This window comes from Lagopus muta, chromosome 2 (assembly GCF_023343835.1).
Source record: "Lagopus muta isolate bLagMut1 chromosome 2, bLagMut1 primary, whole genome shotgun sequence".
NCBI classification, from domain to species: Eukaryota; Metazoa; Chordata; class Aves; order Galliformes; family Phasianidae; genus Lagopus; species Lagopus muta.
The window spans coordinates 42,481,163-42,496,564 of record NC_064434.1 but is presented as its reverse complement, the minus strand read 5'-3'; the positions used below and the strand labels follow the sequence as shown (position 1 = coordinate 42,496,564).

At 38.9% G+C, this 15,402-nt stretch overlaps 2 protein-coding genes across 5 annotated transcripts in view; both read left to right on the top strand.

Moving 5' to 3' along the window:
• ATG5 (autophagy related 5) overlaps positions 1 to 15,402 on the top strand; it is a 74,679-nt gene that overhangs the window by 43,927 nt on the left and 15,350 nt on the right. For 3 of the 4 annotated variants that reach the window (XM_048935611.1, XM_048935610.1, XM_048935612.1), the window contains exon 7: positions 1,336 to 1,453. In XM_048935611.1, the coding sequence (XP_048791568.1) occupies positions 1,336 to 1,453 (118 nt within the window). Of the gene's footprint in view, positions 1 to 1,335; positions 1,454 to 12,533; positions 12,686 to 15,402 lie in introns of all 4 variants that reach the window. The other variant, XR_007374977.1, reaches the window with a different exon arrangement.
• On the top strand, positions 3,697 to 12,153 carry LOC125688957 (uncharacterized). Its single transcript, XM_048935613.1, has 2 exons — positions 3,697 to 3,994; positions 8,211 to 12,153. Exons 1-2 carry the CDS (start codon positions 3,710 to 3,712, stop codon positions 8,622 to 8,624), a joined length of 699 nt encoding a protein of 232 aa, XP_048791570.1. The 5' UTR covers positions 3,697 to 3,709; the 3' UTR covers positions 8,625 to 12,153.

Sequence of the window (15,402 nt, the reverse complement as noted above, 5' to 3'; positions counted from 1 at the left end):
AAAACTCTTAGCTCAAAAGTCTACAGATTGTAACCGCTTCACCTGGTGCCGCCTTCTTGTACTTATTTCCACGTGTGTTACTTCAGATGGTAAGCACTTGGGAGTTGTGATTAGACTTCTGTAAATATATTTTTTTTAATTGGAAATGATAGAAAATAGTTTTGACAATAATGTCTTAGTGTTTTGTTGTTGTTGTTTTTTCTAATTTTTTGGAGGTACACTTCAGTGTTTCTGGATGTGGGCCCAGGCCCCCTGCACTGAGTGTCTGTGCAGGAGCTTTGGGATCCAGAGGTCCCACCAGTCTCAGGCATCCTGTGATGCTGTGAATACGATGTGTGAGAGATTCATTTCTTGAGTATGTATCTGTCTGAGGTGAATCCTGTTGGCTATGTGCCTGCCATCATTTTTCAAATGTCCTGACTTTTCATTAGTGCTGTTTATATCCGCACTTTGCTACCTGGAGAACAGAGAATTGACTCTGCATCTGATCGGTGTTGATAAGGAAAACTGGGAAAAAAGCATTTCTCCATTTATGGAGACTATTAGCAAGAAGTATCGTTGGTCTCATTTGGTATCTTTTATCTCATGGTATTTTTTTAAAAAAGTATTCTTTTATGTTGAGTTTGTGATTTGTTTATATATAAGTAATCATTTTTGGACAGGAACAACTTTTTTGATTGATAGGAAACTAAATTTGTAAGGAGACACTGGTTGGCATTGTTCTTTCCCTTCCTGATGGTATGTGATGGAAGTACAGCTTACGGGAGCCCAGTCACCTGGGACGCCGGCTACATCTGTTCTGTTTCTTGGGGCTGAAACAGCTAGAATTTTTGAACAAATGCAGCATAAAGAAATCACTTCTTTTGAGCTGTAAAGGTACTTGTTTGCTATTCAAAGTGCTTAATGTATTTCTAAAAGGAAATTGCAGGAAGGTACTGGATATTTATTGCAGTATTGATTTGACTTGGCAAATATGCTGATCTCTTTAAGTTTGTGCTCACTGCTTATTTACTTAAATGAAGATTACTTCTGTGCTCAAGCAGATTCTACTCCCAAAACAGAAATGATGAAGTTAAAAAAAAAATTAACACTTTTACATTTCCATGATACTGTGTATAAATGATTTTCACAGTTTTGAATGTTAATGTATTTACAATTGTTAACAAACCAATTCCCCTGCACTTCATCACAAATGAAATACAAGAAGAAAAAAGTCAGGCATTGCGTCTTCTGCAGCCTCTATTCAATTCTGTCTTATCCCTGTCTTAGATAGTGTCACCATATATTTGCATGGTCTTTAAATTGTTGTTTTTGCTAATTTTGTTATTAAAACAGGCAACAACAGAGAGACCTTTTATACAAAAGCTGTTTCGACCAATTGCTTCTGGAGGACAATTGCACACTCTGGGAGATCTTCTAAAAGATGTGTGTCCTAGTGCTATCACCCCTGAAGGTACTGTAAAAATAACTTTTATCTCATAAAATTATGGATCATTATGTATTTATGTACTGTATGAAAATAATAAGCAAAATACAAAACAAATTATTTTAATGGGGATTTCTTTGGAGGCAGAATTCTGTTTCAGTATCAGAGTGGAAGATTTCACTCTTCCTTGGCCAATTACAGTGCCCACTATACATCACCTGCAGTGTTTGGAGAGGATAAAAGTGCATCCTTTGGCACTCCTGAAAAATTTGTCCCAGGAAATTTTAATTTAAATCTCACCTATGCCTTTGCCATCATGCTGCTCTTAATAAAAGCATTCATATTTTATCTTCTGCAATTTTAAGAAATATTCTTAAAGTAAAATCAACAGAAGTTTTAAGTTTGTTCAATTTTGTATTACATTTTCATACATCGAACTCCAAAATGGATTATAATTTAAGGCTTTTTTCCTGTTGAAATCTGACCTTTTAAAGCACACCAGAAAATAAGAGATTTATGCATGGTTACTAATAATTCTTGTGTGACTGGATACCAGTTATATTGTGTGGCATCATATAATTTCATGCAATAGCATTTGTTAATTAGCACTTATAAACATTTTTGGATTCTGTATTAGCCCAGAGATTACAACTGTTGGAACTCTGATTTACTTTTAGATGGGGTAAATGTGGAAGTTATGTACTCTGCAAAGTGACATCAAAATTGTCTAATGTGAAATGTTTTCCATCTTGTTCTTACTGTTGTCTCTTATCAGTCCATGTAAAGGAGATGATTGCTGTTTGGGTTTTTTTTAGTCAATAAATCAGAATCAATTTTGACAAATTTGTGATAGTTTAGAAAAGATTGTGACACAATTTACTGGTGCAGTATTAGCATCTTTTTACAGTAGAACGATAAACTTGAAATCAGTGTAAAAATTTATGAAATGTCATGGATTTGATTAAGAAATACGTTGACCTTAGAAACTGTCTGACATCAAACTATTTTTAACTCCTTTTTCACACTTGTTAACACATGTGAGCAATCATTTCCGAAAAGAACAAAAGGTAAGAAAAACGTGGCATATTGCCAGTCTTGTGCCACTTTTTGTTAAAGCAGTTCTAAAGTTCAGAGCATAATTTTAGGGAATGATGTTATCTAACTGTCCAAAAGGTATAAACAGTATGCAAAGGGATGCTTGAATGTGGGCACAAGCAAGTTTAGCCATCTGTAAGTACTTGAGTTTCAGGATCCTAGAAACAGTAGTGAAAACAAACAAACAAAGGGAATTTAAAAATATGGATGAGAAATATGTATTTTAATTTTGAAGACAGGAGCGTAAATCAAATGAAAAAAAAAACCTCAAAAGCATTTATACAGAAGTTATTTCAAGATATAAGGGATGCTTAATGTAATTTAATTTTGAGAGTACCAGTTACTTGACACTTCCCATTAATTTGTTTTTTTTCCAGAAGTTGACAAATGCACCAGCCTTTAATAGCAGGATAGAAATTTGTGATAGCAGTTGTTTGTTTCTTTTTTGTTTACAGGCTAAAATAAAAAACTGTACTCAGAATATGGTAATTACTTGATAGAAAAGAAACTAAGAGAGTTACTGTTTCTGCACTTAAGAAGGTTGAAATTTGGCAGAAGGATTTCTTTTTATTGGAGTATGCCTACCTTTTTTTGTATAAATCTGTTGAGATTTGGCCTACCTTTGATCTTTAAGATTCTACTGGGAAACCTGCAAACTGAAGCGTTTGCTAACTTGATTCTTCATGTAGATATGAGCTATCAGGGATTCTTTTCCTGCAGTGCAGTTTCTTATTACTTGATTGTTCCTCTTATGCTCTGACCATTCTCCTCATCTATTAGGTAGCAGAAAGTTGTCTAAGCTAAAAGCAGAAAATAATATGAACTCTTTGGGAGATGTGGATATAGACTGGTACAAAGAGCCTGTGGAAGGAGAGGTAGACTGACTGAACAAATAGTCAGGAAGACAATGACAGATCATGAAATGTGGTGAGGAGAGCAACTGTGAACAATGCAGTAGGATAAAAGAGAATGGGGCAAAAGACAAAAAATGACATAACTGAACACCTAGAGAGAGTAATTAGGATGTGAGATGATAAAAGAACGAGGGAGGAAGAGAAGTGTATTTCAAGTAGATTGTGTACTGAGATTGACGACACCAAGCTGAGTGGTGCGGTTGATACGGTGGAAGGAAGGGATGCCATTCAGAGGGACCTCGACAGGCTGGAGGGCTGGGCTCGGGTGAACCTGATGAGGTTCAACACGGCAAAGTGCAAGGTTTTGCATTTGGGCCGGAAGAACCCCAGGCACCTGTACAGGCTGGGAGGAGCGGTCCTTGAGAGCAGCTCGGCAGAGAAGGACCTGGGGGTCCTGATGGACGAGAGACTGAACATGAGCCAGCAGTGTGCTCTGGCAGCTCGAAAGGCAAATGGGATCCTGGGCTCCATCAGGAGAGGGGTGGCCAGCAGGGACAGGGAGGTGATTGTCCCTCTCTACTCGGCTCTTGTGAGGCCCCATCTGGAGTACTGTGTCCAGGTGTGGAGCCCTCAGTACAAGAAAGACATTGAGATTTTGGAAAGGGTCCAGAGGAGGGCGACTAAGATGATCAGGGGGCTGGAGCACCTCCCCTATGAGGACAGGCTGAGGGAGTTGGGCTTGTTCAGCCTGGAGAAGAGAAGGCTGCGGGGTGACCTCATTGCAGCCTATCAATACCTGAAGGGAACCTACACCCAGGAGGGGAGTAAACTCTTCAAAAGGGCTGACAACAGCAGGACTAGGGGAAATGGTTTTAAGTTGAAGGAGGGAAGATTTAGGTTGGATGTTAGGGGGAAGTTCTTTACTAGGAGAGTGGTTAGGCCCTGGAACGGGCTGCCCAGGGAGGTTGTGGATGCCCCGTCCTTGGACGTGTTTAAGGCCAGGTTGGACGGGGTCCTGGGCAACCTGATCTGAATGTGTATGTTTGGTGGCCCTGCTAGGCAGGGGGGTTGGAACTACATGATCCTTGGGGTCCCTTCCAACCCGGGTGATTCTGTGATTCTGTGATTCTGTGATTGTATAAGGCATCTGGATTAGGACTGGAGATCTTGCTGGTAAAGTGATTCAAGTGGTCTAGAGACCTGTTTGGAGAAACAGATTGAATTAAAAATTGAGAAGTCTCTAGTGGTCTAATGGGAAGATGAGGGTGGATAGGCAGTCACAGAGATAGAGGGAGTTAGGCACTAAACTGTGGAACTTGGGCAAAATGGAGAATTGAGATTGAGAATTGGGGATTGAGAAAGGCCATTTTCCATAATGGATCTTAGTAGCTGTATACCCCATGACAACAGTGATTCTTACTGCTGAGGGACATGCATGAGGAAGGTCAGTGAACAGAAGAGGTATGAATGGCAGCACTGCTTTAGGTTTGACTGCTTCAGTTCATCATACACTGTTCCCTGGGGGTCCAGCTTAGTCAATAAGTGAGGGATGGGACCTAAGATAATCAGCCATCCAGTTGTCTTAGCTCACTGGGAAAATGTAGCTGGGTGAGGTGAAAAGGGAGGGAAAGAACAGAAAATGATGGTTGATCTGAGTGATTATTTTTGTGCAGTCAGCAGCTACCTTTTCCCATGTGTGCTTCAGTTCAATCTGATCTGTCTCTCCCTGACTTCTGCTACTCATCTCTACAGTGTTCTCCAGTGACTTTCCTAGTGATGCTCCCAGAGTGCCATTCATTCTCAGTGATGTAAATCTTTTTTATTCTTTTAAGGCTTTTTTTTAGCTTTATTCCCTTATTGCTTCATGCCACTCTCCTACACGTATAAGACTTAGCTCTAAGCAGTTATTTTTGTGTACCCTGTTCAGTTTGCTTGTCTTAATATTAGTCCTACTAAGAACTATTGCAGTGCTCTCCTTCATGCATTATCTCACCTGTTTTTAGGAATTCTCTCCTGATACATAGGTCACAGTTATTGTGTTTCCATTCTTATAATGTAAGAAGAAGCTTTGATTGTTCTCTTGGCTTAATGTACTCATCTCATTTTGCATTTGTATGGGGTGTATACTGTATTACATGGTCATGTTCTCTGTATCATTGAGATAAAACAAAACAAAACAAAAAAAAAAAACACACAAAAAAAACAAAAACAAAACCCCTCTAAACACTAACTCACCAGTCTGCATAGTGTCACTTTTGAGTTTTAATTGCAGAAATATTAGTGACTATAACTAGGATGACTTCTTCCTTTTCTGACAGGTAGAATAGAATCCTGCTACTGCTGAATCTCAGCACAACTGTGCTGCTGTAATCTCTATTAAACCAACTCAAACTCAGTTCCTCTCTTGTTGACACACTGAGAAATTAATGAGCTACCTCTGTCAGTAGATGCCCATCAACTCAAAATGCAGAGGAGATTGTGGTACTGAGTAGTTTCTGACCACTTTGCTGGTAAATGAGAATTTGCAAACATTTTTGGAAATCTGGGATGCAATGTACAAATGTTTTCCTTCAAATGTAGTTATATTCATTTGAGGTTGAATAGTTGAAATTTAGAAGATGCCAGAAATGTAGATTGCCTATGCAGTCTTGGTTTCTGTACACGTGCACACTGATCATTTTACTGCTTATAGTTGGTCCCCACCACCTCTCCCTCCTTTTATTCTCTGAGATTTGTGTCTTCCTGGGTAGGCAAGGTACATCTTATTGTCTGTGTAGTGAAAGATCATTTTCTGGATTGTTGAAATGAAAGATGGCAAATGAATGTACTTCAGGAAGTGTTATGATTAAGGCAGCTGATTATTGCTCTTTGGAATGGTATTAATTTCTTTCTCCACTACCAAATTCATTATCACGGGATACTAGGCAGGATGAATAGTATGAAACAAGTGATTTTAAAGATGGGAGCACCAGAGAATTCTGGTGAAATCGTGTTCTGCTGAAAAGTTTGATTATTTATACTTAGAATCAGTGAGGGCTCTTAGGCTTTGAATGCACAAATGCTAGGAACTCTGTAGTAAAGTTTTAGGCCTCTCATTACTGTTCTTCTCTTTCACCCACCAAAAGATGGATATTTCTGGCCAAAATTTATTTTTTTATTTCAGTACGACTCTTTCCATAGGAAGGTCTTGAATCTTTGTATTATCAAAGTTCAGAATTCACTTGTTTCGTGAGCAAAGAAAATACACTAGTAGCTAATCAAAGGCATGCTTGAAGACACACTAGATATTGGTGAAGCAGTTTTTTCAGTCTTTCTCTTATTTCCAGAAAATAATTTGGGTAATTTTTTAAGGCTGTTTTTTAACCCTCTTCTTTGGTGAGTTAATGCGTTGGTGACGTTTGCTACATCTTTTCGTTAATGCAGTACAGTCAGTATGAGCTTATATTTCTTTCCATTTACTTCCATCTGTTGTACTTTTTTCTTTTCTTTTTCCTGTATGGCCTTGTCTTTTTTAATGACTTTTCAACTGGAAGCTTCATGGTAATTTCTGTCTGTGGTGACACCCATAACAGAGCTTCATGCCGTGGGAACACGGAAGATATAAGACTTTCAGACACAGCATTTGTAGTTCTATATGTGAGCTGTTCCTCCTGTCAGACACTTAATGACCACCACAAGAAGAGGGAGGGAACTGTTTCAAGAACCACCCATGGTGTCTATATGCCTTTTCTTTAGGAAATATGGATGTAATTAAGACTCTCTTTTAACTGCGCTGAGAAAATATTTCAATGAAAATAATTTTTATATACATGGATTTAATACATACACTGATTATCAACTGTTGAAAAAAAACAACGTTAAGAATGCTGTTAGGAGCAGAAAACATTACATGGTGACATTAAAACACATGTAATTCAAATGTTCTTGTGAAGTACCGAATCGATATTACTGTGCATAATTGTTTTAGTAGTGTGCTTTATTTAAATTAAGAAGCTGTTTATTCAAGGCATTTATCATATGTTGAGATTGTGTATAGTCTAAAAACCTGAGGAATTATTAGCCGCAGCATATACTTGTCTGCTTCTCCTCAAGCTGCTCCTTTATTCAGTTACATGTTTGTTATCCCTCTCAATGAATGCTGTACAGTACACAACTCTCTGGGTTGCTGAATAGTTTTATCTCTGTCATAGCATAGCAGTTTATAACCCATTTGTCAAAACACTGTCAAGCAACTACTACCTTACTAATGATGATGAGAAAGTGGGAAGAAAAGCAGTAGTTTGAAATAGAACAAGCACCAAAAAGCCATTGGATTTCTCAAACTTTTGGTATTAACATTAATCATATTGGTGATATTTACCTGCAGATCAGACTTGGAAAGTCTGTGCTTCTCTAGGTAATATATAAAGGTACTTGCTATTCATACACTACTATTTCTGACTTCCTAGAATTATTAGCTATCCTTACTGGATGGTGAACGTTTTAACTTCATTAGATCTTTGGAGGTGAATCTTTGAGATTTACTAGCACGTTAAGCTACCTGTGTTTAATTTTCAGTTGCAGTGATCTTTAGAGTGTGGAGTTTTTTGGTTTTGCATTTGTTTCTACCTACTTATTCATACATAAAATGAAGGCAAGTTGGTCGTTTTAGTTTTGGGCAGTGTTTAACTGTTTCTGATCTTGATTCCATCATGGAAGGGTAATGCTACTTCAAATCTCCTTACCAACAGGTATTGACTCATTTTATTTTTGTATTGATAGTTCTACAGCTGTTTCCTTTCTTTTGCATCACATTTCTTCAAAACTTTTATTATAGACATACTTCCTGTGTCCAGGTGTGGAGCCCTCAGTACAAGAAAGACATTGAGATTTTGGAAAGGGTCCAGAGGAGGGTGACTAAGATGATCAGGGGGCTGGAGCACCTCCCCTATGAGGACAGGCTGAGGGAGTTGGGCTTGTTCAGCCTGGAGAAGAGAAGGCTGCGGGGTGACCTCATTGCAGCCTATCAATACCTGAAGGGAACCTACACCCAGGAGGGGAGTAAACTCTTCAAAAGGGCTGACAACAGCAGGACTAGGGGAAATGGTTTTAAGTTGAAGGAGGGAAGATTTAGGTTAGATGTTAGGGGGAAGTTCTTTACTAGGAGAGTGGTTAGGCCCTGGAACGGGCTGCCCAGGGAGGTTGTGGATGCCCCGTCCTTGGACGTGTTCAAGGCCAGGTTGGACGGGGTCCTGGGCAACCTGATCTGAATGTGTATGTTTGGTGGCCCTGCTAGGCAGGGGGGTTGGAACTACATGATCCTTGGGGTCCCTTCCAACCCGGGTGATTCTGTGATTCTGTGATTCACTGTTATTTGTTATTCTTTTAATAATCTACTGCATTCTTTAAAATTCCTCAAGGTTGGACCTCGATGATCTTCAAGGTCCTTTCCAAACTAAGACATTCTGTATGACTGTAAGATTCATATAACTATTTTTGTAGTTTTTCAAACTTCAGCTAATTTCCTAGTAGATATTTCAGTGAAGTACTATCTCATTGTCATTTCTGCTTTAATTCCTTCTTGCTTTCCATCCTTTTTATCTTCTCGTATTTGGTTACATATATTCCTACTTTGGTTTCCTTGAGTCTCCCCCCAAAGTTTTTTGTGCTGCTGTATATTAAAACAAAAGATCTGTCTAGGAACTGTCTCAACTAGGGGCCATCTCTCTCTTGTTTTCATTTGTCAATTTAAGTTAAAAGTTTTTCAGCTTTTACAAAGGTGAATGTTGTTGTTACTTAGGGTAGTCCAGAGTAATATACTAAATATCCCCCTTTTATTTCACTATTTTATATTCCAGAAATTCTGTGAAGATCCTTTCCAGCCACCAGTCAAAACATTCAAGTTTTACTTCTTGTAGACTGTGTACTATGTCATCTTAAATCTAAGCTCCTAACAGATGTCTTTTCTACTTCCACTTGCAATGGCAGCAGTTCTGGTTCTAGAAAAGCAGTCTTTAAAAACAAACAAACAAAACCACCTTGAGTTACTGTTGTTGCAAACATGATTCAGTGAATTATGAAGCTCTGCAGGCTGAGATGAAACTTGGTACTGCTTATGGTCTCTTGGACTACTTTGTTACATTGTGTGTGCACTTAAGGTGGAGATGTTAAAGACCACATGGCTTATAAATAGGGCACAAGATCATATGGATGATGTGGCAGAACATGTTACATATTCTAAAATTGCCAACTGCCAAAATTTATTGTCTGTGTCTGAAGGGAGATAAAATCACGGCTGTTTTTCCCTACCATCTTACTTTATCACTTTACCATTGTCTTACTGCAGTTAGTTAGATTAAGCTATGTTGTTTACAGTGTGAATGTCATTTTTTATGGATAAATAGAATTGAGTGTTATCTCTCTGTTGCAACTGATTTTATGTACCTTATGATAGGGATTCCTGCTGCCAATTAAGGGACCTTTGCTTTCAGAAGTATCAACGGGGAAAAAAGTCAGTAATTCCCAGCAATCAGAAAAAGTTCAGCTCATGTTTACAAGGTTTCCCCTAGAATTATTCCCGAGGATTCAGTTAGGAATGGTGACTCATCCTAATAGAAGAGAATGTACACAGTATGATGCTGTGTTCAGTAGAATGCCTTGAAAATGCAAAGGGTTAAAATGGTAGAAAGCAGGATTAATTTGGGGGAGGGAAAGGCTTCTTTCCTCTTCCACACCAAAAAGTTTAGATGTTGTGCATAATGTTAAGATAAAAACTTATATAATGCAGAAGGAAACTGCTTTCTTCCATTACTATCACGTCTAAACAATTCTGGATACAATTTTAATTTGCCAGTGTTGTTGAAGTCCTTGTAAAAGTTGTTTTGATTTTTGTCTCATGCTTCCTTGAAGCCCCAAATGGTAAACATTTGGACATAATGACGCAAACAGTAGGCTATCAATCAATCCCAGTTTTCACAGCATTGTTGTTCATTCAGAAAAGCTGTGTGAACTGACCTCTTTCTACAGCAGTGTCATTAGTTCTTTCAGAAATAAAATAAGGATCAAAAAGACTTCCAGAATTTTTCTCTTAAGGCTTGCTTCACTGAATGATATTGTAAAAATTAGTGATCAACTGCTTTCAATTAACTCTCAGCTTTTTAAAATGTATTTTGTATGAGAGGCTACACATTAATTGTTTTTGTTCTCCCTCAGTTTTCTAAGCATTGACTTCCAGGAAATTAGTCAAACTGAAAATACAATTTCGATTAGATTTGACGTGTGGGTTCTTAATTTTTATGCAAGTGACAATGTAATAGAGGAGTTAAGTATATACAGTATGAGTGTCCTTTGGTTGAAGTGAAATAATATCAGAGCTCAGAACTAGCTGGACCATGGGTTGCCTGTGGGAGTTACAAAGCAAGGAGAGGAGCAGCTCAGTAGTGTCCAACTACTCACTGCTTCTTGTGAACTGACTTGGGAAGTTTTTACTCCACGTCTTTAGCTAATAAGTCTGATTGTGCCTTTTGCAGGGCTGGCCTTCGCTTTTCAGTTCTTTTGAGGTGGTGTTGTTGAAATACTTTTCCAGGCCACCTAAATACAGAAGCATAACTCGCAGTCTTAGGCAGTTTAATGGCTGCACTTTTTTCCCATATGGATATGATAATATTGTAAAGGGCTACAGGCCTTGTAGTGTGCAAACACGCAAAAAGATGTTTAAAAGCTCAGAATTTGATTATTGTTAATTGTCACTTCTAGTACAAATTCCAGTTCACTGCCTTTTCTACTGCAAGACTCATTTTGTTAAGTCAGAACTAAAATTTAGGCTACTACTTAACCCATTCTGCCTTCTTTGTGTCTTTGACTCAATGGTGTTCTCAGCGTTAGAGGACATAATCACAAACACTGTCTCCTATTTGACTTGAGTCATCATTTGTCCGCCAGGCCATCTGCTTAGATTATCCTTCTGTAGCTGATTTCCTTCTTCCCCCAAAAATTTCTCATACCTATTTGACCCAGTTCCTTATTTTAAGTTGAAGTGGAAATATTTTTTATTTTTCTGTATTAAAATTGCATGCTTTTTGATTCAGTAGAACTTTTTGATCAAAAGGAATGTAAGTCCAGAGGATGGCTTGAGATTACTGAACTAATAGCTAGTAGTCATGACCATGTAAAATAAAGGTACAAATATTCTGATAGTTAGAATGTTTGTGCCTTTTTGTTAACCATCTTCATTTCTAAGCAAGCTCTTTGTTTGCAGAGAACTTCTCTGTCTAAAAAAATCTTGCCCTCAAAAAAGTGGAGATCTCAAGCTGGTTGTGGTTTTTCTGCATGGAAGTTCTCAGGAAGCAGCAGAGGCTGTGTTAAAGCTTGCTCCAATTTCACCTCAGTCAACCATATGAGGATTATGTTCTTGTGAGCCCTCTTCCCCTTTCCAGTCTTTTCCGTTCAGCAACTTTTCTAATATCACAAGAATAGTGTGTTGTTGGGGGGGTTTTTTTGTGACTTAAAAGTGGTTTCTGAGCATGCACTTGCACACACATTCAAAAGAGCTGAACGCAGAAAGAGGTGCAGTAAATAAAGAAATAATGCTTTTTCTCAGACAAACCTCTGGAAATTTGTTAAGCTTCAGCTAAAATTGTTCTGTCGGCCACCCAATAAGTTTTATTAGTATCAGACTCCAGACTATTCTCTTTAAATTTGTCAGAAAGCCAGTGCCTTTATTCAGGCACAACAAAGTGTGCCTGAATAGTTTTATATGTCTGTTATTAACAGTAGTAGTACAAAACGGAGAAAGTAAAATTCTTCACAGAACAGAATAACTTTTTTCAAAATTGACTTTATTCCATTTGGAAACTATAAGGCAGCAATTCTAGAATTCTCTGCAGATGAGAGTTGTTATTACCATCCCAGTGCTGCATACTTTGTGGGCTGTACTAGAGCTACGTTTCTTGGAAGATCTGAGGTGCCGTCCCCAAGTTCCTGATTGAATGCTGTGGATCTGAAAATCTAGGCAGTCAAGAAAAGATTGGGAAACCTACTAGAAACAGGACAAGCTGTGTCAATAATATGGTTTGGATATGTGTTTTAGTAGGAGATCTGTTGGAATCAAAAGCGTCTTGACAAAATGTTTCGGTTGTGGTGAATTTGTAGTTTTAAAAGGAATATTTTTTGTGTTTTAGGAGGAGACCTCAGGTTCTTTATGCACTGTATGGATATTTCAGTGTGTTCCCACTGAATTTATCACTTAGACAAAAGATGAGTGAAGAGTCAAAAAGGAAGGAGGAATTAGAGGCGCAGAGAGGTGATGTGGCTTGCACCTGGTCACACTGAGGTCAGTAGCAGAGTTAAGGCTTTCTTTGAATTCTGATCAAAATCAGTCTCTCACATCTCAAGAACAGTTCACTCAGTATGAGAGACTGAGGCATCAAAAATTTCACAGGAAATAAAAGTGCTTTTCTTGTAGCTTCTCCTATTTTTGCTCTTGGAAGCTTGACCGCAATAGCTGTAGTATACAAGGCATGTAGACTAACATGTTTGTTGTTGTTAGTTAGTTTAATAGAAGATGTAACAATGTTCCAAAATACTTTTTTTTTTTTTTTTTTTTTTTGCAGTATGTTAATCATCCTGATAATCGTATCATAGAATCATAGGTTCATTTGCTGTGTAATCTGTGCTGCCTTTAATACTGTAACTGGTGAAGATGTAACTGGAGACTATATAGCAGGTTTCCCAGAGATTTCAGGAGACAGTAGTAAGCTTTTGTGGAGGTTTACCAATGTAAAATTCTCAATCAGGAACTATGGTACAAACAACAGAATTTTGTCCATGCTTTCAGTTATACTAATATACAAAAGAAGACTAGAACACCTGATGTTTTCACAGTATGACTATTAAGCAGTTCTCTGATATGACTGTGCTTTAGGCCAAGTAATGCTCTACCAGAAAACTTTAGTGTTCGTGTGTTGACAGCAGAGGGCATGTTCTCAGTGAGCAATGTAGATAGTGGAATTTTAGAATAGTTCGGTTTGGAAGGCCTCTCAAAGACCATCCAGTCCAAGCGCCCTGCTCTGAGTAGAGTTGCTTCCTGCCAGATCAGGCTGCCTACGGCCCCATACAACTTGATCCTGAATGCCTCCAGGGATGGGGCATCCACAGCTTCTCGGGTGGGCAGTCTGTTGTAGTATCTCACCACCTTCATAGTGATGCATTTCTTTATCTAACCTAAATCTACCTTCTTTTACTTTAAAAGCCTAGTCCTACCATTATATACCCTGAATCTCTGTTGTGGCTAGGGAGATAATTTTGGCTGATCAGGCTCAAGCTGGCAATTGCCTCGAGGTAAAGAGAATGTGTCCTGGTCCATTTGATGAACTACTCCTGTATCTTTAAACTAGCTTCATGTGCTGTAGCCTTACTGGGGGCTAAGTAAAATCATTCCTGCTTTCCTTGATTCTCCTTTGCAGTCTTTTTCTTTCTGCCTTTTTGCATATACGTGTAACCTGATTTTCACAGGAGATAAACATCTTACAGGGCTAGAAAGAAGAGAAGCTGCTAAATGGGGGAAAGATTTTAAAATATGACAAGGGAAGTTTAGGTTAGATATTAGAAGGAAGTTTTTCACACAGAGGGTGGTGATCCAAGGAGGCTTGGATGCCCCATCCCTTGAGGCATTCAAGACCAGGCTGGATGTGAAAAAGTATTAGCTTTACAACAATGTAAGATGAAATACACCACTAATAAACACTGTATTGTATTTACTGCATTCTATGAGGATTCAGCAGTGCTTGTTAATTGTAGTTACTCCCTTCTTGAATGGCTCATCTTAGTCAAAGATGTTGGTATCTTCACATTTCATGGGTAAATCATATTTTTGTTTGGCAGAATATTTGCAAGAAAGGTGAAATTTGTTTTTTGTATCAGAGCTGAAGTCTTATATAGTGGCTTGGCACTACAGAGATGCTGTAGTCATTGAAGATATGAATGTCTCTTGTGCCCCTTGCCCTTTTTCCTCTTTAGGTATTGTCAGCACACAATATGATAAGAAGCTTTGCTAAGTTCCATATGTTAATGCAAACAGTTATTCACTGGAAGTTTGCTCTCTTTGGGAAGAGGTGAATAGACTGCAAAGGGCTGCCTCTGAGAAACCCTCGTGATCAGATTGAGGGCTTGTGGGTTAAAATTAAAGACCAGACCAATGAAGGGCTTCTGGTAGTTGAGGTCTGCTACAGGCTGCCTGTTTGAGAGCAGCCTGCTGATGAGACCTTTTTGCTTCAGCTACAGGAGGCGTTGCACTCGCCAGCTCTCATGCTGGTGTGGGATTTCTATCTCACAGATGTCTGCTGGGAAAGCAACACAGTTAAAGAAACTCCTAGACCAGGTGTTGGACAGACCAAACAGAGGTGAAGTTTTGCTGGACCTGCTGCTTACTAACACTGAGGAGATCATTGAAGAGGTAAAGATTGGAGGCAGTCTGGGCTGTAGTGATCGTGCCCTGGTTGAATTCACAGTCTATAGGAATATGGTTCTGGCATAGAGCAGAATCATAGCCCTGAATTTCAAGTGAGCAAACTTCCATCTGGTTAAGGAATTAGAGCACAAGAATTCTCCATTGCCTCAGCACAAGAAATCAAACCGAGAAGGCAGGAAGCTGACATGACTGACCTGCTGGTCAAACAAAGGGAAAGCAAGGAAATGCATAGAGATTGGAAGCAGGGACACGTGTCCGGGGAAGAATGCAGGGATGCTGTTCAGACATGAAGAGATGGGATCAGGAAAGCTGAAATGCAAATGAAACTGATCTTGGTGAGAGATGTGAAAAATAGGGTGTACCTATTACCTATTACCCTATTACCCTAAATGAGAAGGGATAACTTGCTTCCATATAACATGGAAAAGGCTGAGGTATTCAGCAAGTACTTTGCCTTGGTTTTCACTGGCTGTCAGGCTTCCCACTCCTCTCGTGTCCCTGAACCTCTAAGCATTGGTCAGGGGATCAAAATCGCTCCCACTGAAAGAGCAGAGCAAGTTAGACATCACCTCACGAGACTG